A 26,733-nucleotide genomic window follows, 5' to 3' on the forward strand; every position below is an offset into this window, starting at 1 on the left:
CTTCACACAAATAAAATATCAAAGGCCTGTATAATCAATCAATGGAACAATGCTTTTTTGGGGGGCTTAAAATAATGCCTTAAAATGTAATTCTCATTTCAATGCTCATTCTGAGATTATTATTTCACATCTGAACCAAACGGGTAACTCACAACTATAATAATTTAACAATAATAATCATGACAGAATTGTAAAAATGGAGAGAAATACAAAACAAAGAAATATGTTGTATCAATATCATCTTCCAATTGTTCTTTGTATGGCAAGTCGTGCTCACTGACAAAAGTGATCAGTTCATCTCGGAGCTCATAGACACGGGATAACACCTTGCCCCGCGACAGCCAGCGGACCTCTGTGTGTAATAAGAGCCCCTCATGCTCGGACCCCATCTCATTGCACAATGTGCTGAACAGCCGTGACTTCAGCGGGCGTGATTTAACATAATTAACCATTTTCACCGCTTGGTCCAAGACTTCAGTGAGGAGTAGTTAGTTAGTAACTAGTAGGCCTAGTTAGTAAATTAATATCTTTCAAATCTGAGAAATATATATTTTATTTGCTTATGAACTCCATTGCACATGTAATAAACAAATGTTTATTAATGTATTATTATAATTTTATATTATATATATTTTTATTTTTTTTTACGAGCAGATTTGGCGGCACCCACTTTGGGAACCTCTGCTCTAGACCACCCTAACCCCTCTCCTCTGTCCTGTTCCTGGTGTTGTGTGTGAGGCTGGTGTCAGACAGGTCTGCAGGCCAGGCTGTGTGTGTGGGTATGTACGTATGTGTGTCTGCAGCAGCTGTGATCAGGAAACAGCGCTGGGAGAATGTAAACGTCTCTAAATGCCTGGGATTAGAGAGAGATTACACCGCGTACACTCAGCGCACATGGGAACAAAAAATAAACACACATGCTCCAACGGCCTCCAATATATATCTGTGTTTTATTGTACTGGACAGAAAATTATACCATTTAACAAGAGAATGTAAAACACCCCCTGTCTGACGCGCCGAGGGGGCCCAGACAAGGGAGGAACGTGTAAAAGAGGGGGAGGGAGGAGAGGGGGAGAGGGGAGGGGGAGAGGGGAGGGGGATGGGTTGGGAGGGGAGACAAAAGAGGTGCATGCTGGGGTCTCAAGATGTTTCCTCTGAAGAACGCCTCCTCCTGCAGAAGAGAAGAAAGGAGGGAGAGGTTAGAGGAGAGACACACAAAAGAGAAAAAAAAGTAATTCTTCCTTCTTCTAACATTGTGACTGCCAATGGCCCCTGGCCAGAACACACTAGACAGATTACTGTTTCTTATGATAACTGAGGGAGAGATGATTCACTTACTCAGACAAATGTATTTGTCGTTTTGGATAAAGATCGTCTGCTAAAATGCCAAAAATGTAAATGTAGACGTAAACGTAGACAGAGCAAAGAATGAACAGAGCAAAAAAAACTCAGAACGGAGGAGAGACAATCCGTTCATTTAAGAATGAAACGTTCTCAGTAACTTAGTCAGCAGGACCTTGTAGGAGGTAAATAACCTGGCCCGCTGTGATCTACGCTCCTCAGATGAGTTTAACAATAACAGGTTTTCTTTTCTCATAGAGGAGATCGTTCCCGTCTCTAGAGGTTTGACAGCGTGTCTAAACAGCCTGTAGCCAGTCTAACTGTCTAAACAGCCCCTCCGCCTGGCGGCTCGCACCTCATCTCTGCCTCGTCACCCATACGTCCAGCCCCTTCATGGGAGGCAAGACTTGGCCGACCCAAGACAAACACGACAGGGCGGCGATGGGGAGAATCGACAAGGCGATCCAGCCCTGCTACCAGGCCTGTTCTATAGAGAAGGTAGCGTTGCTTACATACCGCAGGTAGTGATGGGTGAGAACCACCTTAGGGTTTGGGCACGGGAACAAAAGCAGCCAGTCGTTCTGCAACGTACCGTTGTGGCTTATCTCACTACTATCTTTGCTAGCATATCAGCCCAATAGAGCTCTCAGGTCTTCTGAAGGGGGGGTCTGGAGGAGGGGTCTACCCTGTCATCACCTACCTCAGGGGGGGTCTACCCTGTCATCACCTACCTCAGGGGGGGGCTGGAGGGGGGGGGTCTACCCTGTCACCTACCTCTGGTCCTGGAGGGAGGGGTCTTCGTCTATTCGTCGATGTACTCAAAGGGCTCGGGGGCTTCTGGCTCCTGCTCCTCTTCCTCGATCTTGGGGCCGTGGGCGGAGACTGCTTCCACTAGCTCCTCCTCCTCCTCGCTGGTGTCCCGCATGATGATGATGCCGCCCGTGTGCAGCTGGTGACAGACAGGGACAACCGACCAATCACAATCAGCGAACTCAGCTGGTTCAACCAATGGCAGACAAGTCCCTTGCTTTTAAGGGTCCTGTGTCACCCACCCCGTGTTCACCAGAACCCTCATCTCCCCCATCAGATATCACTAGGGGTGGGCATCAATGATCGACGATCGATAATTGATCGATAAGGATCTTGGTCGATCACAAAATATTTTGCTCGATAATCGTTAATACATTTTTTACATTTTTTATAATAATAATAATGGAAATTAGTTTGTCCACGTGTCACCAGATTGCGTTCGTCTCTCACCCCTGAACATGTTAACATGATCATCTTTCTGAACAAGAACCAGTAGGCCTGCCGCCTACAGTCTCTCGCTGGAGTTTAAATTTAAGTTAAGCTGGACGCTCTTAAGGACACTAACGTTTTCAGTCATCCTCCTATTTGTGAGTAACTGTTTTTTTACTGCTCCTATGGTGAGTTACTTATTTTCTATATTTTTATTTATAACGTAAAATTTGTTTTAAAGTTAAACAATTTAGGCTACTCACTGCCTTGTTTAAGAGGATTGTTATCTGACTGTAGTGTCTAGTTTGAAAGTGAATGAATGAATGTGTGCAATGGCAACACAAATAAAGTTTTTTCCCCAAGGAAAAAAAAAAATGTTTTAATGAAAAACGTTTTTTATTTTATTTTTAAATATATATTTTTTTTTTATGAAAAAAAAGCTTATCGATTCATCGATAATTGATCGTTAATTCTTGCGATTATCGAAAAAGAAATTTTTATCGTTTGCCCAGCCCCTCCCTCCCTCCCACTCCCACCCTCCCCTCACCCATATCCTCACCCCAACAGGAGAACATACAGCCGCCCCCGACTGTTTAAATCTCCCCCACTCTCCTCTGTCAACACAGGGCTCAGATGCTTACGCAACCATTGGACAACTTCTAACAACGACCTCAGAGAGCCGCAGAGAGCCGCAGAGAGCTCACACCCTGTACATGTTTCATCTGTTTACTTCTTCGATTTGCTTTTCATTCATTGTCATTTTTCTTTTCTTACTATGCTTCTCTCTTGCTGTATTTTTTTATACTGAATGTAAAGCACTTTGATTTGCCCCTGTTGTAATGAAATGTGCTGTACTAACAAACCTGCCTTGTCTAAACTACTGAGGCAGAGGGTCACAAGGGGAGGGAACATGTCAGAAAACAACAGCTGAGGAAGAAATGGTAAACAGACTGACTTACATAGCGCCTTTATCCAAAGCGCTTTACAACGGCCTCTCATTCACCCATTCACACACACATTCACACACCAATGGCGGCAAGCTGCCATGCAAGGCGCCGGCCGGCCCGCTCACTGGGAGCAATTTGGGGGTTCAGTGTCTTGCCCAAGGACACTTCGAAATGTGGCCAGCCGGGGCGCAAACCGCCCATCTGCCGACCTTGCGATCATTAGACGGCGACTCTACCTCCTGAGACACAGCCTCTACCTCCTGAGACACAACCGCCATGTCTGTGTGTGAGAGAGTGTGTCTGTGTGTGAGAGAGTGCGTGTGTGTGAGAGAGTGTGCGTGTGTGTAATATTTCATTCTTTACTGAGGAGAAGTGTCCATATTTCATGCGGGCCAGAGGTTTCAGAGTCCAGAGGTTTACTGGCCAGTGTGTCAGAGTCAGTGTGGATGTCAGACACACAGCCAGAACAAACACGGGGAGATCGTTTGGTTGGAGAGATTAAATATTCAACAGAACAGAAATATGATAAAAGACAGCTTCATCACTGGGGCCACACACAGAAACACACATCACACAAATCTCTCTCACACACGCGCACACACACACACACACACACACACACACACACACACACACACACTCGCCCGTACCGGTTTGAAGGGCTGGTAGCGGCAGGTCTCAGGCATGTTGAGGACCTTCAGCTGGGCGGGCATCACCCTGGCTGGGTTCTCCATCAGCTGGAAGCTGGGCTCCGGATCCTTCTTCTTCTCCTTCTCTTTCTCCTTCTCCTTTTCCTTCTCTTTCTCCTTCTCCTTCTCCTTTTCTTTCTCCTTCTCTTTCTCCTTCTCCTTCTCCTCCTTCTCATCTTTCTTCTCCTTCTCCTTTTCCTTCTCCTTCTCCTTCTCCTTGTCCGTCGTTTCCTGGACCTCCTGGTGGTTGAGAGAGAGACAGAGACAAGGTTAAGGATGGTTCCCTGGTGTCCAGCCAAACACACGACACAGACATGAACCCCTGTAGCAACGCATTCAATCACTCAACAGTATTGGTAGTATAGCAGAGTATTGGTAGTATAGTAGAGTATTGGTAGTAGAGTATTGGTAGTATAGTAGAGTATTGGTAGTATAGTAGAGTATTGGTAGTATAGTAGAGTATTGGTAGTATAGTAGAGTATTGGTAGTATAGTAGAGTATTGGTAGTATAGCAGAGTATTGGTAGTATATTGGTAGACATTGCGTAGGTTGTGCAATGTGCATCACCCCCAAAATACTGTTTTCAACGTGTGTTTGTCTTCATATTTTAGTTTCCAGATAACATCAAAAGCTTTGACTACAGCAGATGTAGCGCCTGACCCCATGACTACAAAGCCTCTTCAATAGAGGTTTTACATCTGGTCTGTGCAACCGGCCCAGGCTTTTGAAGGGATTCTGACTGGCTGATAAGGCTCTCCCTGAGTTGAGCTTGCTCTACCTTTATTGTGTTGCCCTTGGTGGAATGATTTGTTACGCAATTTGGAGCGCTCCACAAAAAGACAAGCTGACTGACTTCACATTAACTATCCAAACATTACAATTCCCCCCCACCCTCCACCCCCCCCACCCGCCCCACCCTCCCCGTCCATCCATCACCTGAGGGAGTCTCGGCTAATCGAAAAATAAACAGGTTATTGATGCTTCTGGGGGGTTGAGGCAGAAAGACTACAAGAATACAAGAAACTCAAGAACAGAAGTTTACTTGAACTTTCTTTTGACACTTACCTCACGCCCACTGGAGCCTAACCTTTTTTATGTTTTATAGCAGTTCTGCTTTATTGGGATAGAGACAGTAGAGATTGACAGGAAGGATGGGTGAGAGAGAGGAGGATAGAGACAGTAGAGATTGACAGGAAGGATGGGTGAGAGAGAGAGAGGAGGATAGAGACAGTAGAGATTGACAGGAAGGATGGGTGAGAGAGAGAAAGAGGAGGATAGAGACAGTAGAGACTGACAGACAGGAAGGATGGGTGAGAGAGAGAGAGAGGAGGATAGAGACAGTAGAGACTGACAGGAAGGATGGGTGAGAGAGAGAAAGAGGAGGATAGAGACAGTAGAGACTGACAGGAAGGATGGGTGAGAGAGAGAGAGGAGGAGAGAGACAGTAGAGACTGACAGGAAGGATAGGTGAGAGAGAGAGGAGGATAGAGACAGTAGAGATTGACAGGAAGGATGGGTGAGAGAGAGAGGAGGATAGAGACAGTAGAGATTGACAGGAAGGATGGGTGAGAGAGAGAGGAGGATAGAGACAGTAGGGGTGTAACGATACATCGATTCACATCGATGCATCGATTCATTGACTAACGATCTGATTACATCGACGCAATGTAAAAACATCGATCTATATCGTCATCTTAAAGATACACCTTTATTTTGAAATGGCACATTCTGCGTGACTGTCACCATTTCCGTGCAGCGCGCGACTAGCAGACGTTTACACTCTGCTCGGTTGGGAAAACTCAACATGTTGACTGACGCTGGCTGCGTTCAAAACACGCTCTGGAAATCTGATCAGCACTCGCGGAACGCCTCTTGTCCAATCAAATGACTTGACGTTGAACCCAGTGTTGCGCTCCGGCGCTCTCAGAGCGAGTTGACGAACGCAGCCCACATGTTACTGACGCTGTCATATCGATCTTGAATCGAATCGAAATCGTATCGTGACTGACATTGTGATATCGTCAAACATTGTATCGTCATACAAACAAATCGATATAATATCATATCGTGATGAAGCTGGTGATTTACACCCCTAAGAGACAGTAGAGATTGACAGGAAGGATGGGAGAGAGAGAGAGGAGGACATGTGTAGCACCACCATCACAAGCTGGACACCCGTGGCAGGGCAGCTAACAGCTAATGAGTGGCGTCAGCCTGTCTCTGTCTGTTGACTAATAACAGACATACGTGTGAGGAGGACAGCAGAACACCCTCAGGGTTCAACGCCTGAACCCCTCTGGCAAACTAAGGGCATGAACAACACTAACCCCACCCCCCCCCAACCTCCCCATCTCTCTTAGACCCCCCAACTTCAACCAAACTCCACGGAGCAAAGACTTCTCCTGAGACCTGTGAACCATCCCTCAACGGGGAGGTGAACTCTAGCATGGTGGACCTCTCAGAGGTGATAACGCCCTGGGGTTGGACACGCCACTGACAGCAATACTGGCGTTAGTCTGACAGGGGCTGTCGGCGAGCGAGCGTGTGTGTGTGTTCCAGCTGTGTGCTTCATGGGTGAGTTGGTCAGGGCGGTGGAGAGGAGAGACTTTACCTTAAAGGGATAGATAGATATCTCACTGACGGTTCACTCATCCACTCATCTTAATATCCGTCGTAACTCGAATGACAGTTGAAGTCTTTGAGACGGACCGTGTCCAAGTTTTTAGAAAACGATGAATGAAGTTATGAAGTTAGTGAGAGAGTGGGACTCTAGGGACGACACACTCTTGGGACTACACACTCTTGGGACTACACACTCTTGGGACTACACACTCTTGGACCACACTCTACTCTTTAGTGACCTTTAACCTCTAGCAGACCCAGAAACGCTCTGAGGTAAAATAAGAGAATAAAAGCGTGTGAACGGGTCGGTTCCTCCTCTCCTCACACTCACCACTTCCATCTTCTCCTCCTCCTTCTCTTTCTTCTCCTTCTCCTTCTTCTTAGCTTTGGCAGTGATGGACAGAACTGCGGTGGAGACCTAGCAGAGAGAGAGAGGGGGGGGAGAGACCAGGAAATGAAAAAGGTATTTTAATGTAAAACTACACCTAAGGCCCTCGACGCAATTACAGAGACGTTAACATGCATGAGATGAGTCAACAAAAAAATAACAGACTACCGGTAATGTTAATAAAGAGCATGAATGTTCTGAAGCGAGGCTACGGCTGAGGAGCTAAAACAACAACATGACTCCAGACTAGGAGGACAAGGAAGTGAAATGCTCTAATTATGAAAAAAAAATATTATGAGCAAAAAAAAAATAATAAAAAAATATATATATGATAAAACCCTCCAAAATAAGTTGTTGACTGAGGCACCTCTAGGTGTGTGTCTGCGTGTGTGTGTGTCTGTGTGTGTGTGTGTGCTGACAGCCTTACCTTCTCCTTCTCCTTCTCCTTGGGCACCTCCAGGGCGGGCGGGTAGGCGAAGGTGGAGGGTTTGCAGTTGGAGCGATACTGCACCTTGGGCATCTGGACAGGGGGAACAGAGCCATGTGACTGAGCTACAACACTCCTCTCACACCTAGCTACAACACTCCTCTCACACCTAGCTACAACACTCCTCTCACACCTAGCTACAACACTCCTCTCACACCCAGCTACAACACTCCAAACCCATTTTAGACACGCATGACACAAAGTAGGACAGTGGTTGAGATCACGTCACTGAGCTACAACACTCTCACACTCACATCTGGAGAACACGTTGAAAATAAACACATCTCAGACCATGTGACAGACGCCATGTGACTCAAAGTAGGACAGTTGGTTCTGATCTCATTCAGGGACGTAATAAGTTGAACCATGAGGAGGAAGAGGTGGATGTGGAAAACGCTGACAGACAGCCGGGGTCAAATGATGTAAACAGTTCATCACATCGCCTGACCAGAGCGTCGAGGCAGTTAAAACATTAGCTGAGACGCACCTCTTCTCCCTGACCTTTGACCTGAGGTGAGCCTGCCTCCCGACAACCAACTGCACTTTTCTGCACTTTTATTTCTGCATCTGTTGTGTTGTATCTGTATTCTGTATTGCACCCTGTTTTAATGTACTTTTATTTGATTAGTTCTTCTCTTTTACTAGTGTCGTATCTGTCGAGCACTGTGGGCGGCTGTTCTGTCGTTGTAAATGTGCTGTAGTAAGTAAGTAAGTAAAGCTTTGCTTATATAGCGCCTTTCGTACGAGTTGAAATGCAACTCAAAGCGCTTTATAAATAAACACGACTTGACCGTTAAACCACTTCACATCTCGCTGACGTTTCATCCTCTCCCTCTCCCCCAACAAAGTGACCAGACGCGCTTTCACGACTGTTCCACTCTGTGTTATCTGCCTTCCAGTGTCTGGGGGGTACGCCGGGGGGGGGGGGTACGCTGGCTGGAGGACTCGTCGAGAGGCAGACTGCTACGCTGGGATATAAAAGAGTCTGGCCTCGTAACCGCCAGCAGCAACGTTCCCTCTAGGAGAGGGGGGGACACAGAGAGGACAACGAGGCTGGGAGGGGGGGGGGGGACACAGAGAGGACAGAGAGGCTGGGAGGGGGGGGGGGGGACACAGAGAGGACAGAGAGGCTGGGAGGGGGGGACGGGACAGGTGCAGGCAGGCCAGGCCTTTTGTTTCAGGATTTAATTCCTCCACTTAGGCCAATGACTTTCTCTGCTGCTGTCCTTGGCACCCCCCCCCACCCCCTCTCCGGTGGATTTGGGATTTACCCAGTCTCAGTGGCCTCTCTCGGGGGGGGGGGGGGATCAGGAGAAGCCCACATATCCAGAGTAAGGACATTGTGTTTCTGGTGTCAGGCGCTTTTAATTTGGAGGACCGAACGGGGGGGGAATGTGATTCCCACCTAATGTCATTGTGTCTAAGCCCCCGACGTGTCTCTGATCCTGGGAGACTGGAGGGGGGGGACGTGTGGGGGGGGGGCGGACGACAGGAGAGGGGACACTCTCCCAAGGTGACAGAACTCTCTTGCGTAAAAAAACGCAAAACAACTAGGAAGTTACCCCTGGTTCTTGTTGGGGCAGGCAGGTAACTGACGCACACACACACACAGGCACACACACACAGACACACACAGACACACACACACACACACTCTCTCTCTCTCTCTCTCTTACCTTCAGGTCCTTGTTGAGGCCGATGATGGCGGTGGGGGTGAAGGCGAGGGACAGGAAGTGGGACAGGGGGAACCAGAACCAGAACTGAGTGAAGACCAGCAGACCCACCACGCTGGGCATGTGGGTGTGGCCCGTCCTGGACTGCAGGGAGATGGTCACGTTACGACCACCTGGGGAGGGGGGGGGGGGGAGAGAGAGAGAGGGTTAATATAATATAATCATATATATGTACCATTTATATACAGTATATGGTCCCAGACAGGAATCGAACTGAGTTGTTAACGCCGTGCTAAACCAACTGAGCCACACAGCTCAACTTCAGACGGTTAACACTTGTGTGACGACTACATATACATACATACATATATACTGTATATATAACAGTGCCCGCCCCCACTCTCCATCCCACCTCCCCCCAGAGCTCACATATCAGAGGAACCGAGACGAACAAGACAACAAAAAACAAGGGGGGGAAAAAGCAAGGAGGCCAGGAGAAGATGAATGGTTCTCCAAGGTGTCTCTGAGAACGCCAGATCCTTAATCATTCTGCTGCACCTCCAACCTCCTTATATAATAATAAGATAATAATATTCTTATATAACGCCCTGGCCGGTAGGACAGAGCTGCTGTCATGCTCACAAAGCTGATCTGAATTTAGGAAATGGGGAACAGTGCACAGGCAGAAACACCACGTTGCTCTACATCAGCGTGATTTCTCTTAATCGCAGGCCAAGGAGCTCGCGCCTCCCTGGGTCAGGAGCTGGCGTCTCCCTGGGTCAGTAACGACCTCTCAGCCTAACCAGATTAGAGGAGAGGAGGGAACACATGTCATTAAAACAATAAACTGGCAACGCTGGCCGGAGAGGACGCCAAGACTTTCCGCTTTTTTGCGTGTGTGTGTGTGTAGGTGTGTGTGTGTGTGAGGGAGATTAGATGATGAAAGGGAGATGATGAATGGGTCAAGGGGTTGGGGCAGAGCTGGAATAATAGACTTCCCTTGCCTTCTGGGAGGAGTGGAGGGAGAGAGGGAGGGAGAGAGGGAGGGAGGGAGCGAGGGAGGGGGAGGAGGGAGGGAGGCAGGGTGAATAGGATGGGAGGGAGGGAGGGTGAAGGAGGGAGGGAGGGAGAAGAGGACTGAGGGAGGGAAAGAGGGGAGGCAGGGTGAAGGACAGAGGGAGGGAGGGAGTTAGGGTGAGGAGGAGGGAGGGAGGCAGGGGGAGGAGGACTGAGGGAGGGAGGGACGGAAGTGGAGGGAGACAGGGTGAGGAGGGCGGGAGGGATGCAGGGAGTCAGACAGTCAGTGGCGCGACAGAAGACCATCTCTACACAAACGCTTTCTAAAACGCCGTCAAAACAACAGTTACCAGGGAGGATCCCTCAGAGTCAGACTGACCAGGGAGGGTCCCCTCCTCAGACTAAAAGGGAGGGTCCCCCCCTCCTCAGACTAAAAGGCACCGCTTCAGTTGAGAAATGAAGACAGTTGTTGGAAACGGTTCCGAATGTGAGATATTTAAGCTTACGAGACGATCGGCGGTTTAAATCATCGTCCGTCACCGTTCCGTTGCTAGTGTCCGGTGATAGCTGGTGTTAGCTGGTCCTTTCTGAGGTAATTAAAGCGAGGGCTTGGCTTCCCGATGTCGACAGCTCAAACTGCCTCTTACGGGTCCTGAACCGGTGGATTTACCGGTGGCCGTCAGAGTGAGTCAGTGAGTCTGAGTGTGTGAGCAACACGGACCTCCTAAAAACCTGAGAAGGGCCTGAGAGCCGTGTGTAACTCACTGACTCTCACCCCCCCCCTCCTTATGTGACTAGGCCGGCATTCGGAAAATTCGCCAGAGCTCAGACTGGGTTCAACATCATAAAGAGACCGAGTAATTTGATTGGACAAGAGGCGGTCACATGGATGCTCCGGCGCTCTCCGAAAATTTAAGAAGTGGCCAATAGATCAACGACCGTTGATTGTGATGGTATAGTGTAGCTCGCAAGTATAGATAGATACTTTATTGATCCCTGAAAATAGGCTAAAATAAAATAGATTTAGATCCCCACTGCTACCTAGTTAACTAGAACACTACTTTACACTGTTAGCAGGCTCACAAAACAAGCCGCGTTAGTCGCCTAGCGAGCGTGTCGTTGATTTTCAACGACTTCGAAACGCATTTCCGTGTTTCAAAACAAAAGTCTGTGGGCTGTGAGGTTGTTCAATGCTCCCCAGCTTCAGGGTTGGAGTCCTGGGTAATGAGCAGCAGAGAGATGGTTAGGGGAGATGGTTAGGGGTAGGGGAGGTTGTATGCATGGGAGAACAGGTAGGTTTTGAGGTGGGATTTAAAAGTGGAAAGTAAGAGGGTGAGTCTCTGAGTGGTTGAGGGAGAGAGTTCCAGAGGCGGGATGCAGCTCGTGAAAAAGCCACGGCCTCCGAAGATGGATGCTTAACAGGTCCCTGGTCATATGGGTGTGCATGGAGAGGCCAGGCCCGGTCATATGGATGTGTATCTGAGGTCTGGTCACATGGAGACAGGGATTAAAGCAAAAAAAAATCTCCTGACTGAAAATTTGTTCAAGCCAAGTCATATTCTCATTTTAACCTCCACTATATGTTTGTATTTTATAACGTTAGCGTTTTAAGGGAAGAAGATTCTTTTGAACAGCTTTTCTATTGCCAGTTTGCTTTTATGTGATACGCTCGGCGGAGAGGGTGATTGGCTGCCCTTTGCCCCCCCTTGAGGCCCTGTTTAAAAGTAGGGCTTTGGGGAGGGCCAGGAAGATCATGGCTGACCCCGCACACCCAGGACACGGTCTCTTCGCCCCGCTCCCCTCAGGCAGGAGGGTGCGGTCCCTAAAAACTGTGAAGGCCCGACATACAAACAGCTTTTTCCCCACAGCCATCCGGCTCCTAAATGCCGCTGACCCCCCCCCCCCTGACCTGACCCCCTATCTATCTATCTACCCTCCCTCCACCCCCACTGGACTGTCTGGATATGAACACTTGAACACTTGATCTCTGCACTTTATATTTATATTAATTATGACTCTTGCACTTCGATGTTGGTTTGCACTGTCTTGTCCTGTCTTGCACCTGTCCTGCTGTAAACCGTGCTCCATTGTTCCAAACCAAATTCCTAACATGTTTACATGTCATGGCAATAAAAGTCTTCTGATTCTGATTCTGATTTATGTGATATCAATGCTGTTTTCAATTCATGAAATAAAATTGATACTTATTGCAAGGGTTGACTCTGACATACAAATAATCAGATAATGGGTCTGGCTTAGACAATTAGGGGGAGTGGCTTGTATGAAAGTGGGTGTGGCCTGTCGGTGGGGCCGAGCCGATTCGTAAAATATCTGAACCGTGTCTGTGGCACTTGTGGTTGCTGAGCTAAAGTCCTTTAACCTTCCTTTAACCACTAGGCCGGAAAAGCCTTCATTAAAGTGGGTGGCTGCTGCTGGCGTACGTTTGGGCCCAGGGAACGGGCATGGAAAGAGTCACAGTCACCAAACTCTACACACTCCTTGATTGTATCCCTACATTGTACCAAATCAACTTTCAGAGTCCTAGGCCATTCCTGGGAGGCCTTGCACGCGAGCTAGCGGGAACCTGTAGGGAGCTCTAATGCTTGATGTGAAGTGCCTAGTGTAAAAAGACATGTTCTCACACGTACAGGGGTACAGGGAGTACAACATGTTGCATTTTCATGCCATTAGGGTTAGGGCTTCCTAGGGTTTCCTAGGGTTAGAGATGCATTTGGACTTCTGGAGTACCTCCACTACTTTCAATGGGTTCTGAAGGTCTGAGAGCAAAGGGCTTTCTACCAGGGGTAACTAACCCTGGGTAGAACCTTGGGTTCAAATCTGGAGTGTGTGGGACCAAATGTGTAGATGTGGTGAGCTAATGAAGCTCTTTGAGATTGAGATGAGAAAAGGGCGCTTGTCTCTTTAAGGCCCAGGAGGGAGTTAGCGACTAGCGATGTTAGCTTAGCGCCAGTTTAACAGAAGTAACTTCACTGACTTACCGTGGTCGTAGCGGGCTGGTTGACGGCTTAAAATGACCGTGGAGACCTGTAGACCTTATCCAGCCATAGTCTTGTGTTTCTACCCCGGGGCATAGCCGGTGTTATTCACGGACAAACACTCCGTAGTAGAGTGGTTCTAGTACACTGGACATATGTAGCCAATTGACGGAAATCCGTCGCGACTTGGAAAAAATTGACGGAAATCCGTCGTAGCGACGGAGAACTTTAATCCCTGTGGAGAGGAGGGGGAACTGGAGTCTGCTTAGCGAGTTAAGACGTTGTCTGGACGATCTCAAGGGGGGTCGGAGAGCTCAGTGTTGGGTCTGGTCTGGGGCCTGACACTGATCCAGTGAAAAGCATTATGGGAAGACAGATATGTCCAGAATACACACACTCAGCTGGGAGGGGAGGGGCGATGAGGAAGAACAGACCCCCCCCCCCCCCCCCACCGCGCAGAGAGGCGTCCGTCGATCTGTGTCACACACACACACACACACACACACCTACCTACCTACAGACACCTACACAGCAAGTATAAAATCAGTTTTTTCCCATAAATGAAGCCATGTCTTGTCCCTCTGTGTGTGACCTGGTTGTGTGTGTAGACAGTGTTTCAGACACACACACACAGCTGGTGTCTCTCTGGGGGGGTTAACAGACAAGCCTAGCGAGCGTCGGGGCTAGCCCGTGTACGGGGCAGGTCTATACACTTAGGGTGAGAGTGTGTTTTTGCCAAGCTCTTGATGTGAAGCTCTCAGGGGACCACACACACACACACACACACACACACACACACACACACACACACAGCCATGTGGCTGTGCTTAGTTCAGGCCTGCCAGCCGCTAATGCACCTTAGCATGAGCAGACTACCATCACATGGGTGGTCAGCTGTGGAGGAGGCGGGGGTGGGGGGGTATACACAAACTTGAACAGCACAGAGACACACACACACGACAGACAGACAGACACGAGACAGACAGACAGACACAGACAGACAGACAGAGACACACACACACACACACTGACCTGCGTCCAGGATGCCCTGCGCCAGGATGGCCCCAAACTTGGCCATGACGTCGTCATGTTTGTCGTTGATGACCTTGGAGTAGAGCTGCCTGAACTGGTTCACCTGGGGGGGGGGGGGGGGGGGGAGGAGGAGGAGGGGGGAGACACAGCCAATATGTATTAATATCTACAAAACATTCATTCCTCCTTCCGATCTGAATATTAAAAAAAAATAGCAATCAAAGAGATGCCGCGCCTCATTCTCGCTGTTTCAGTCTCTCGTAGTTCGTTATCGTCATAGTTCGTAAATTCGCTCAGAGCGCCAGAGCGCACACTGCGTTCAACGTCATAAAGACGTGATTGGACAAAAGGCATTCCATGAGTGCTGATCAGATTCCAGAGCGAGTTTACGAACGCAGCCATAGTGTTGTGGGTCGCCTGTCACTAGTGCCATTCACGTGAACGCGTATTCGCTTCTTCTCAATGCCTATGTCTTATTTTCATGTAGTTCGATGCGATCGTATATTTTAGGTTTGAAGTTTTAAGACTAGCACATCGCAATACGAACTTCAGAATGACACTAATGATAGATTTCTCAATTTGAATATAGGATACTATCCAAAGGCTAGCAAATAAGATTGCTTCCATTGAGGAGGGACTATAGTTACAAACATGTTTTGTAAATATTCCTAGATATTCATCCCTTTTGTGGCCAATCTTCATCTAAAAGGGTTAGGGTTAGGGGTTACGTTTTTAAATAATTACAAAATATTGAATACATTTGAAAATTAAGGATACATCATTATCAAATCAATAGTAGTCAAATGTGTTATATGCATACACATACACTCACTGGCCACTTCATTAGGCACACCTTGGGGTTGGACCCCCTCTTTTGCCTTCAGAACTGCCTTAATTCTTTGTGGCATAGATTCAACAAGGTGCTGGAAACATTCCTCAGAGATTTTGGTCCATAGTGACCCTATAATATCACACAACAGCCCGTCTGGCACCAACAACCATGCCAGGTTCAAAGTCACTTAAATCACCTTTATTTCCCATTCTGATGCTGGTTTGAACTTCAGCAGATCGTCTTGACCATGTCTACATGCCTAAATGCATTGAGTTTTTATTTTCTTATATTATTTGCGTTAACAAGCAGTTGAAAAGGTGTACCTAATGAAGTGGCCGGTGAGAGTATAATATGTTATTATTCATATTATTGCCTTTTCAAAATCTTTGGATTTGGACAAGTAACTTGAGCTCTCGGACAAGTAAAAGATAAGTTCTCTTGTCCGAAGGACAAGTACCTGAAAAAGCTTAATGTCAAGCCCTGGACCTTCTTTGTATAAATTCTGTAAAGCGTCCTTGGGTTTGTGAAAGGCTTTATATAAAACCAAGATTTTTATTTTATTTTATTTTTTACTGTTCCCCCCCCCAAACAGCCTAAACCACTAGGCTACTTCTTATTCAATGAAATATACTCTGTGTGTTTGCTGGAGCGCCTGGGAGATCTTTCTAGAACATGTGGCTCTGCTGGGTCTGTGATTAAGCAGACTTGTCATGCATGTCAAAGCACACATTTGGCACTGACATTAAGCCTAAGAAGCCCCCCCCCTAATACAATTACAGGATGAAACACTTTCATGAGAGCCACTTAAGCAAATGTAAAAGGTTAATTCCAAACCCCCCCTCCCCCCCCTTTACTCTACTGAATGAGCTGGCGTTCCAGGCTGGGTGGGACAGGCTTGCCAACTGCTCTCAGTTCACCATGTTTGGGGAACAGGGAATAACCACTGTTATCTGCAGGGTTCCCACACCTTCTGAAACATCCCATTCAACCACCTTTCAAGACTCAGTTCCCTGAAATTCAAGGACCCAACACGGCATAGTTTGAGACAGAACTAGTTGACGAGCTAAGTAAAACATTTTTGAAAATATATATTTTTTTAAGAGAGAGAGGGGGAGAGAGAGAGAGAGAGAGAGAGAGAGAGAGAGAGAGAGAGAGAGAGAGAGAGAGAGAGAGAGAGAGAGGGGAACTTTCAATGACCCATGTCTATTTTCAAAAGCTTTTAAGAGCTTGATTTCATTTTCTCAAATTCACAAACTTTCAAGGATTTCAAGGACCTGTGGGAACCCTGAGAAAAGTCTCTAAAGAGAGGGAAATGTTGACGATATATTTATAAAAAGTGTCCCACCTGCAGTATTAGTTACTCGACTTGAACACAAGTGCACCGAAAACCCCTTCCTGTACAAGAGTACTTCAAAACCTTGAAATCCCTGGCCTAACATCTCAAATGAGCCAGAGAAATTACTCTAGAGAGAGAGTGTGTGTGTGTGTGTGTGTGTGTGTGTGTGTGTGTGTGTGCGCGTGTGTGTGTGTGTGTGAGTGAGTGAGTTACAACGTGCTCAGTAAGTGTCTGTGTACATAAACAGCCTGCGTTGGCCAAGGTGAGGTGTCTGCCACCCTGGTCAACAGATGCCAGTAGGACACACAGGACAGACTTGCACAGCTAAATCAAGAGCTTTGAATTACACACGGCAGGTCTTGCTGTAAACACAGGCACAACTGTACCGCCTGCCTGCCTCCTGCCCCCCCTCCCTCCTGCTCGCCTCCGTTTATAAAAGGCTCTTGCACAACCTCACATAGCCGCCTGAGCTCAAAGGCTGTCGCTGTGGCGGTGGCAGAACAGTTTCTCTGGAAAATGAGTCTGGCGTTTCTTAAATTATTGTGACTAAAGCTTCTTGTGAACAAGGGGGTGGGAGGGTGGGGGGGGAGAGAAGGAGAGTGTGTTTTTACTCCTCTCATCCCTCTCCAATTCCACCATTTCTTAGCTTGTGTCTTGTCTTTATTTCAGGTTAAAGGGGGTGGGGGGGGGTGGGGGGTGCATTGTGTTCAGCAGGCACTGATGATGTCATCACTCAAGGCCACATGATGTCATCACTCAAGGCCACAAAGCTCTTTGCTTGGAACAACTCAGCAGCTTATCATTCTGAGCCTGAGTTCAGGATGTTCTTGGAAAGAAAAGTTGCGATCGGAGCCGGCCGCCAAATTCAATCCCCAAACGAGGGAGGAGGAGGAGGAGGGGGAGGGGCTACTGGCTGGTACTCACCTTGGGACAGGTGACCTGGTCTACTCTACTGACCTTGGGACAGGTGACAGGTGACAGGGGACAGGTGACAGGGGACAGGTGACAGGGGACAGGTGACAGGGGACAGGTGACAGGGGACAGGTGACAGGGGACAGGGGACAGGGGACAGGGGACAGGGGACAGGTGACTCACCTTGGGACAGGTGACAGGTGACAGGGGACAGGTGACAGGGGACTCACCTTGGGACAGGGGACAGGGGACAGGTGACAGGGGACAGGGGACAGGGGACAGGTGACAGGGGACAGGTGACAGGTGACAGGTGACAGGTGACAGGTGACTCACCTTGGGACAGGTGACAGGGGACAGGTGACTCACCTTGGGACAGGGGACAGGGGACAGGGGACAGGGGACAGGTGACAGGGGACAGGTGACAGGGGACAGGGGACTCACCTTGGGACAGGTGACAGGGGAAAGGGGACAGGTGACAGGTGACAGGGGAAAGGTGACAGGTGACAGGTGACAGGGGACAGGGGACTCACCTTGGGACAGGGGACAGGGGACAGGGGACAGGTGACAGGGGAAAGGGGACAGGTGACAGGTGACAGGGGACTCACCTTGGGACAGGTGACGGGGGACAGGGGACTCACCCTGGGACAGGGGACAGGTGACAGGGGACAGGGGACAGGTGACAGGTGACAGGTGACAGGGGACTCACCTTGGGACAGGTGACCTCGGTCTGCTGGATCATGATGAGGGCGGAGGCGATGAGCGCCCCCTGCCTGACGTAGTTGACGGGGTCGTTGGTCATGGGCTCCAGCAGGTTGATGGCCTCCTGGAAGAGGAGGAGGAGGAGGAGGGGAGGAGGAAGAGGGGAGGAGGAAGAGGGGAGGAGGAAGAGGGGAGGAAAAACATGATAAGGCAGGCTTCTTTGTACATCACATTTCATACAACAGGGGCAATTCAAAGTGCTTACATACAGCATTAACACTAGAACAGCCATGAGGTGATGAGTAAAGAAACATGTTATATCTTTGCACTCGATCAAATTTCAGGACCCACCTTTCATGACTTCGCCTAGATATGTGCGTTCTACCACCCAGTATCCTTACATTTTCTAAATCACATCAGGATAAGCCAGTATGAAGCTATTTTGCAGTTTTTCTGTGTAGGCAGCAGGCTAATTTACAAGCTGCCAACTAGTGGTCGTTGTGTGTAAATAGCAGCGTAGCATTGTAAAGAGGCCTGAGGCGGCTCATTTAGTAGGTAAAAAAGACACAGCTGTTCTAGTGTTAATACAGAAAAAGAAGGATAGTATTAAAAAATATAAATAAAAAATGGCAAGAAATATAGATAAACATTTAACAACATAATAAGAAATAGATAAAACATTTAATAAGATAATAGTTAATGGATAAAAGACATTGATAGAAGTGTTTGTGTTTAGTCATAACTGCTGCAAAAACATGAAGGTTTTTTAGCTTAGATCTAAATATCTTTAGGTTAGTTTGGGCCTGTTTGATTTCTTCAGGGAGTTTGTTCCAGGAGCATGCAGGCAGCGTGACTGAAAGCTGCTGCACCGTGTTTTGTTTTCACTCTTGGAATGATCAGTTGATAAGAATAAAAACAAACAAAAAAAACTAATAAACGACATGACCCAACACCTTCTGACATGCCCTCTTCACCACTGAGAGGAGGTTGGCACGGAAAACAGTTAAACAGTCGAATTTAGTAGCTAAGTGGCATTAGCTTTGAAACCACACTCACTGTGAGTATTGTAGAGGGTGCTAAAGCCCAGCTCCTTCAGGCTGAAGAGAGGCTCAGGAGGGTGGAGCAGAGCCCCTCTCAGCCCTGCTCAGTGTCCTGAGGCAGTGTTTGGACCAGGAGCTTTCCTGGGTATTAAGACTAAAGCGCAGGCGAGCGGGTGGCTGCCCAGCTGCCTTGGCACAGGCGCCTGGCTTCTGAGAGCGGGGGGGTGGTGGTGGTGGTGGTGGGGGTGTGTGGGCTGTGCCAGGGCTGAAGGCCTAAAAGTGAGGCCTAAAAATCACCTCAGATCTCTAACCGGATGTGAACAGATCCAACTTTTTCCGTCGAGCACGTTTGTTAAAACAAGGCTGGTTACACGACGCACGCAGAGAAACTACAGGAGATCGTAGAGGGTCTTTCCCTGATCGGTCCTGCTGCTGCTGCTGCACTCTGGGTAATGCCTGTAACCCCCCCCCCCTCACCCCAACCACCACCACCCTAGAGGGAGGAGTCCGAAAAGAAACGCACGTTCGACAAACGCAAGGTGGGAAAATAAACGAACGTCTCTCTCTCTCTCTCTTTCCTTTCAGCTCGCCGTGGTAACGGCGTTAACGAGGTCGATACGTCTGACAGCGCTAAACGAACGCACCGGCGACCACATTCTCTTCCTGATTGGTTGACGGGGGTTTTAATTGAGGGTATTTACTGTCAGGGTGGATCAGCGGGGCGGGCTGATGATGATGACCAGGGAACACAGAGCCTCGCTGTTACTGTACTCAACATCACTGCAGCAGTCACATTTTACATGTTAGACGTTTAGCAGACGCCTTCATTCGAAGCGGCTTACACACCGAATACATTTGTCTCAGTAAGTGAATCATCTGTCCATCAGTCATCATAAGAAAACGAAATCTATGTAAGGACCAGGGGCTATTGGCAGTCATAATGCTAGAAGAAGGAAGAATTTAGACGAGAATTCGAGAATTCTCTACTCTACAGTAGAGAAACTGTACAGAGGGGTAGAGGGGATGAAGAGGTCTTAGACCGGAGGAGGGACTGTAGTATTTCTACCTTCTGAAACGATGGCTAGGACTGGTGATATCAAGCGAAAGGTTCTTTATATAAAAAAATCTGCTGACATACACTTGTGATCACTTGTTTCAATTCAATAAAACGAGCTAGTAGATATTCACTTTCAATTCGGGACATTACAATTCGCATTTCTCAAAAACGACAAACAAACTGTCAACTTATATGACGTCTTGCTGCAAGGCATTCTGGAACCTGCAGTTCTACCCCATTCTTAACTAATACAACAGAAATTTACTTCTTTTTAACTCTCAACGATAAATAATAACTCTTAACTGTCAATCAATCATGTAACCTATAAAGTTACAACAGGGACAGTTACGATGTTGTCTGAAGAGACAGGTCTTCAGACGGGCATCTCAGCCTCACATCGTGTGTGTGTGTGTGTGTGTGTGTGTGTGTGTGTGTGTGTGAGAGGGTGTGTGAGTCTCACACCACCAGGGCCTCCTTATCCACAGAGCCCAAACGAGTCCGCCTGCTCAGAATACGGCACGCACGCCTAACAACTAATCATGTCAGATGTGAAAGGGATATTTAGAACACACGTCGTGGTGGTGGTGGTGGTGGTGGTGTCTAGGCCTTTTCCACTACCCCCCTGTTTCTGTTGGACATTAATCACACTTAATATATTTTGATTGTGTTATGATTACGGTTTTACCAGAGGCGGCTTATAATAACAGCACAATGTGCCGTTCCATGCTGAGTGTGTTTTGCTGCCGCAATTCATCTGGCAACAAACGGTGTTGCTACTAGAATATTAATAACGGCACCAAACGTCCACACTGATGGATGGATGGGGGGGGGGAAAGGGGTCCAAACCGACTTCGTCTGCACTTTTCCGGTCAACAAACCGAACCGAGAGCAGACAGACACCACACTGCAAGAACAAACATCCAGACCCTCAGGTGTGCAATTTAAAGCGGGGGAGGCTGTGCTCCGTCTAACAGGTCTGACACACTTCTCCACTACAACACCATCCATCCAGCCATCCATCCCTCCCTCCCTCTGTGCTCTGTCTAACAGGTCTGACACTTCTCCACCACAACACCATCCATCCATCCCTCCCTCCCTCCCTCCCTCCCGTCTAACAGGTGACACACTTCTCCACCACAACACCATCCCTCCCTCCCTCCCTCCCTCTCTCCCTCTCTCCCTCCCTCCCTGAAGGAGTGCGCGGTGCTGGAGGAGCGACTACGCTGTAGGGTTATGAGTGAGTCCAGAACGTTCTAGGGCCCGGGTGTACTGGGCTATGACTCAGAACGTTCTAGGGCCCGGGTGTACTGGGCTATGACTCAGAACGTTCTAGGGCCCGGGTGTACTGGGCTATGACTCAGAACGTTCTAGGGCCTGGGTGTACTGGGCTGTGACTCTGCTTTGGTTCTGGAGCCGAGCCCAACCCAACTGAGAGTGATCAGCCCAAGGTCGGTAAGCTGTTGTGGGCCAGCGTCCCTGCCTCCCCTCCCTCCCAGCCTGTTAGTTCTTTCCTTTGATATCATTTTCGTAGGGTTGTTTTAAAAATCATTATCCTTTGGATATGTAGCCTAATTTGCGAGCATATTTCATACATAATATGCTTCCTTCAATGTCATCTGTAGTCTGTGATGATAATAATCATTTGGACTGACGGTAAAATAGTTGCTCGGCAACAGAGGCTATATGAAGCCCGCGGTGTGCCTAGCGTCAGACGAGCGTATGAAAGGGCTTTGATCAGAGACGTGAGATACCCCTGGGCTCAGCATAGGTCACCTCATCATCAGTGACGCACACGCCCCCCCCCCCCCCCCTTCCCTCACACGGGACCACCGATAACAAACCAACATATTAAAACATAGAAAGCGGCCAGCAACGCGAATGTGCGGAGAAACTGTACAAGGTTCACCGCATGACACGACAGAAGAGAAGGATGTGACCATGTGTAATTGTATCTAAATAAAGTATCTCCCTACCTATATATCTATCTACCTACCTCTTTCTCCAAACAGCAGTGGAGCCTAGTGGCTCTCCAGGTTGCTGCCTCTACAACCCCTGACCTGGCTGTGACCCCTGACCTGACCTGGCCCCGACCCCTCCCTGCCAGACCCTGGCCCCGACCCCTCCTTCCCGGTGAGGGAGCTAGCGATCTGAGATGATTTGGTGAAGAGGGGGGATTCACCTCGTTGAGGTGAGCATGATTTAACGGGAGGGGGTGAAAAACAATGAGAGGGGGGGGGGGGGGGGGGGCAGGGGCTACAGATATGAGAACTGAGGTGATTTGGGGGTGGAGAGGGGGAGCTAGAGATCTGAGGTGATTTGGGGGGGAAGACGGGGAGCTAGAGATCTGAGGGGAGCTAGAGATCTGAGGTGAGTTTTAGTAGAAGGCGATAATAGGGAGAAGGTTTTTCCTTCTATCAGTGGCCCCGGGCCCGAGCTAGAGTACTCTTCCTGCAACGAATGGTGGACTGCTGATTCACATGCTTAGTATTCAAATGTATTGATTGTAAGTCGCTTTGGAATAAGGCGTCTGCTAAATGCCAAAACATTTATGTAAATGTGTACATTTGGGGGAGCTAGAGATATGAGGACTGAGGTGATTTGGGGGAGAGGGGGAGGTAGAGATATGAGATCTGAGGTGTATTTGGGGGGGAGAGGGGGAGGTAGAGATATGAGATCTGAGGTGATTTGAGGGGGGGGGGGGCACTCTCTCACCTTGTTGCCCGTCCCGGCACAGCAGATGCCCAGGGCCATGGCGGCTCCACAGCGGACATGGGGGTTGTAGCTCTCAGACAGGAGGGACACCACGCTGGGACACTGCTCTGGAGTCCTGCACAGAGACACAGAGACAGAGAGACAGACATTTAAATGAGTCCTGGACAGACACACAGACAGAGAGAAAGACATTTAAAGGGTTAAACACCAGAGAGAGAGAGAGAGAGAGAGAGAGAGAGATGGGAATTCAAGCACTTTCAATAACCCATGTCTATTTTCAAAAACTTTTTAAGACCTTGATATTTTTTCACCCCTCAAATTCACAAACTTTCAAGGATTTCAAGGACCTGTGGGAACCCTGGATACAAGTCAGTCCATTTCCCAGTCTTGCCCCCTCTTCCGCCCATCAAGCGAGGTAAGAGCTAGCTACAGGTGGGCAGTAGAGAGGTTTGGTTGCTCATTGTAATGCAGGGCACTGTTGAGGCCTAGCGAGAAGCTGGATTTGTTGTTGAGCGCTTCATACTTCATAGCAGAAGGCTTCTCACAGCGGAGGTTGTTACGCCTCCCATTGATCTGCCAGGTGCGAGTGAAGAGCACGAGAGCAGAGGCACGCTAGTGAACGGGGGATGTTTGATCATCTCACAACCTTTGAACACCAGGTCAGACATGAGCGCTGACAGACAGACAGACAGACAGACAGAGAACATAAGAAGTTCTCAAAAACCAAAACATTCATAAATTATTTGCAGTATATGTGCAGATGATCTCTCTCTCTCTCTCACACACACACACACACATTTTAACCATTTATTTATGTCCACATAGAAAAAAGACATACAGGGACACAAATACTAACGTTGCAGTTACTACACAATCACAATTCATGGACCAGCGGCATAACTTTCCTTTTTTTTTTTTTTTTACACATTTCAGGGGTACAAGTAGCAGCGTCACCGCCATACTTTGCAAGGCGTTTAGCCTTCTTCTTTTTGGGCATCCCCAGTTGTTGGAGCCCTCTTACGACCAACCTGTGTGTCTGTCCTAGGCTGCCAAATATGAACACAAGCAGTCTGCATCTGTACCCTAGTTCTGAGATGGTATTCAGGAGAGGTTGGTACTTAATGACCGTGGTCATGAAGGCTTCCTCTAGGCTAGGGTCAAATGTGCAGGCTACCTCCAGAACGAACACCTCTCTACATACTTCATTGACAACAACAACATCTGGTGTATTGGCAGACAAATGTGTAAAAGTGTCTGGGTTACTGCAGAGATGGAACATGGTGGGATTGACACAGGAATGTTTGTACATTCTCACTGAGGTTGGAAAATGAGATATGTCCTTTACTATCAAGTCCACTATTCCACACACACACACACACACACACACACACACACACACACACACACACACACACACACACACACACACACACACACACACACACACACACACACACACACACACACACACACACACACACACACACACACACACACACACACTTCGGAAAGTATTCAGACCACTTCACTTTTTCCACATTATGTTGTGAGAGAGACCCTATAAAAATTCTAGTTATTGAGTGACTTATTGATGAACTTTTTGCATTTGAGAGTCATATCAAAGGGTCTGAATACTTGTGTAAATTAGGTACTTCTAAATGTCATTCAATTAAATGGGAAAGTGTCCAAACTTGGACTGGTACTGTATGTATGCTATGACGCTCTTAAAAATCAACAAAACAAAACTCAACAAGTTGAATCAAGTCCATCTTAAATCCAAGGATAACAGTTCATGTTCATCGTGTTATTAATATCTGTGTTTATATCCGGGTCTGTGATCCTCATACCAGGAGCAGGCCTGTGGTGTCGCCTCCCGTGGTGGAGGGAAGCCTCTGGCCGACCCCTCCAGCCCTCTAACTTTACTACTCTACTTTCCACCATCTTGTATTTCACACGTCCACGCCAGGGCTTCTTCCCCCCCCCCAATCACATTTTCCTGGCCTCCTCCGTACCGTACCGACCGACCGTCTCACTATAAGAAGCCTAGTCGGTCACGTGTTCTTTTTCGTTCCCGAGGCTCGAATGCCTTTTAACAAACTCTCCCCAAGCCCAGGCAGCTGTGTCAAGATGGTTTCTTTAAACAATTTACACAAGGTGATTATGGCCATTCCCCTCCTCCCGTCCTACCCTTCTATATACCCCCCCCCGTTCAGGGTAGGAGGGTGGGGGCGCGGGTACGGAGCCAGAATATGCAGTTCAGAGCAGATTGGGGCTGAGTGATGTCGGGTTTGGGAACCGAATCTCTCATTTATGCATCTTAGCATCTTAGCTAAACTGCCTGACGGCCATCTGTCGTTACGCGCTTAAGATGTGATGTGAAGGTAAGGGCTTCTGTTAAGATGTGAAGTGAAGGTAAGGGCTTCTGTTAAGATGTGAAGTGAAGGTAAAGGGTTCTGTTAAGATGTGAAGTGAAGGTAAGGGCTTCTGTTAAGATGTGAAGTGAAGGTAAGGGCTTCTGTTAAGATGTGAAGTGAAGGTATAAGGGCTTCTGTTAACAACAGTGAAGATGTGAAGTGAAGGTATAAGGGCTTCTGTTAACAACAGTGAAGTGGGACTGGAGAGAGAGAGCCGTTATGAGCCACTTGACTGTTGCTGCTCCTCCAGACAAGACACAGGTAACGGCCTCTGGCTGAAGGCAGCTAACGAGACGCTAGGGTGTTAGCGACGCGTGGGCCCAAGGACATGATTACTATGAGACTACGGAGTTCTGTCAACCAAGAGTTCACACTCAAGATTCATCTAAATCATATTTAATGGTTTAAAAAAAAGAAAGAAAAAAAGTGCATTTACAACTGGTATGGAATAATATGGCAAGAGTTAAAGAGCACGGTTCACTCAAGGTAGTGACTCAAGGTAGTCCTAAGTCCCTGAAATGACGGCGATGTGTGTCATACGACCGACCGGCGTTGGAAACGTGTTGAAGGCCTAGCCCAGCGTAATGTCCTGCGTTCAGGAGTGTGTCAGGCAACGACCAAACTGACAGTTGGGGGGAAAAAACAATCGACACCGTGGGATGAGGTAAGCGGCGTTATATCGAGCGTGTTATCCGTCTGCTCCGCTGTGAAAGGCTGTTGATAAGAGCAACATTTCCCTGGGCCTGAACTGTGTGCAGATTGAGGAGATTAACCATTACCGCCTTAAATTGTCCCAGACAAGTTCCAATTCCCTGTAATAGCCGTTGAGGATCCATCAGTCAGGTTGTTAAGCGCCGTCGGGGGCCAAAAACAAAACGATAGGTGGTAAACCGACTCCCAATAAAAGAAACAGGCTCCCTAAGCCCCTTCTCCAAAAAGTAGCATCATCCTCCACATCGCAAATCCCTCTCCATTACTCCTGAGCCACTAGCTCGCAAAAACGTCACATTACACCAACTCTCCCAGAAACATGACGCTCCGCTGCGAATTAAGAGGTCCATTCTGTTCCGCTGAGAAAATACCACCTCACTAGTTTGATATGGGGGGGGGGGGGGGGGGGCAGGAGGAGGGGGGGGGGGGGGGCGGGGGTGTTGAGAACAGGAGGACAAGATAATCAACACACGGCTCCAGATAGATCACAGTAATTACTCCCTTCAAGGTCAGACGTATTATATTCCTACGGTCGCATTCATGGTTTAGGCCGAAAGGTTCAGATACAATTTAACTGTCGTCGGCAGAG

The 26,733-nt window shown here is 48.3% G+C and overlaps 1 protein-coding gene across 2 annotated transcripts in view; it reads right to left on the reverse strand.

Moving 5' to 3' along the window:
• Positions 1–931: 931 nt before the first annotated feature.
• Positions 932–26,733, reverse strand: part of psmd1 (proteasome 26S subunit, non-ATPase 1) — a 68,547-nt gene continuing 42,745 nt past the window's right edge. For both annotated transcript variants that reach the window (XM_080537960.1, XM_080537959.1), the window contains exons 17-25: positions 23,020–23,134; positions 18,218–18,334; positions 14,432–14,534; positions 9,390–9,559; positions 7,654–7,746; positions 7,170–7,256; positions 4,178–4,456; positions 2,116–2,290; positions 932–1,171 (exon numbers count right to left, since the gene is read on the reverse strand). In XM_080537960.1, the coding sequence (XP_080394086.1) occupies positions 2,144–2,290; positions 4,178–4,456; positions 7,170–7,256; positions 7,654–7,746; positions 9,390–9,559; positions 14,432–14,534; positions 18,218–18,334; positions 23,020–23,134 (1,111 nt within the window). In that variant the 3' untranslated portion in view covers positions 932–1,171; positions 2,116–2,143. The remainder of the gene's footprint in view (positions 1,172–2,115; positions 2,291–4,177; positions 4,457–7,169; positions 7,257–7,653; positions 7,747–9,389; positions 9,560–14,431; positions 14,535–18,217; positions 18,335–23,019; positions 23,135–26,733) is intronic.

The sequence above is a fragment of the Nansenia antarctica genome, assembly GCF_963989245.1.
Source record: "Nansenia antarctica genome assembly, chromosome: 1".
NCBI lineage: Eukaryota > Metazoa > Chordata > Actinopteri > Argentiniformes > Microstomatidae > Nansenia > Nansenia antarctica.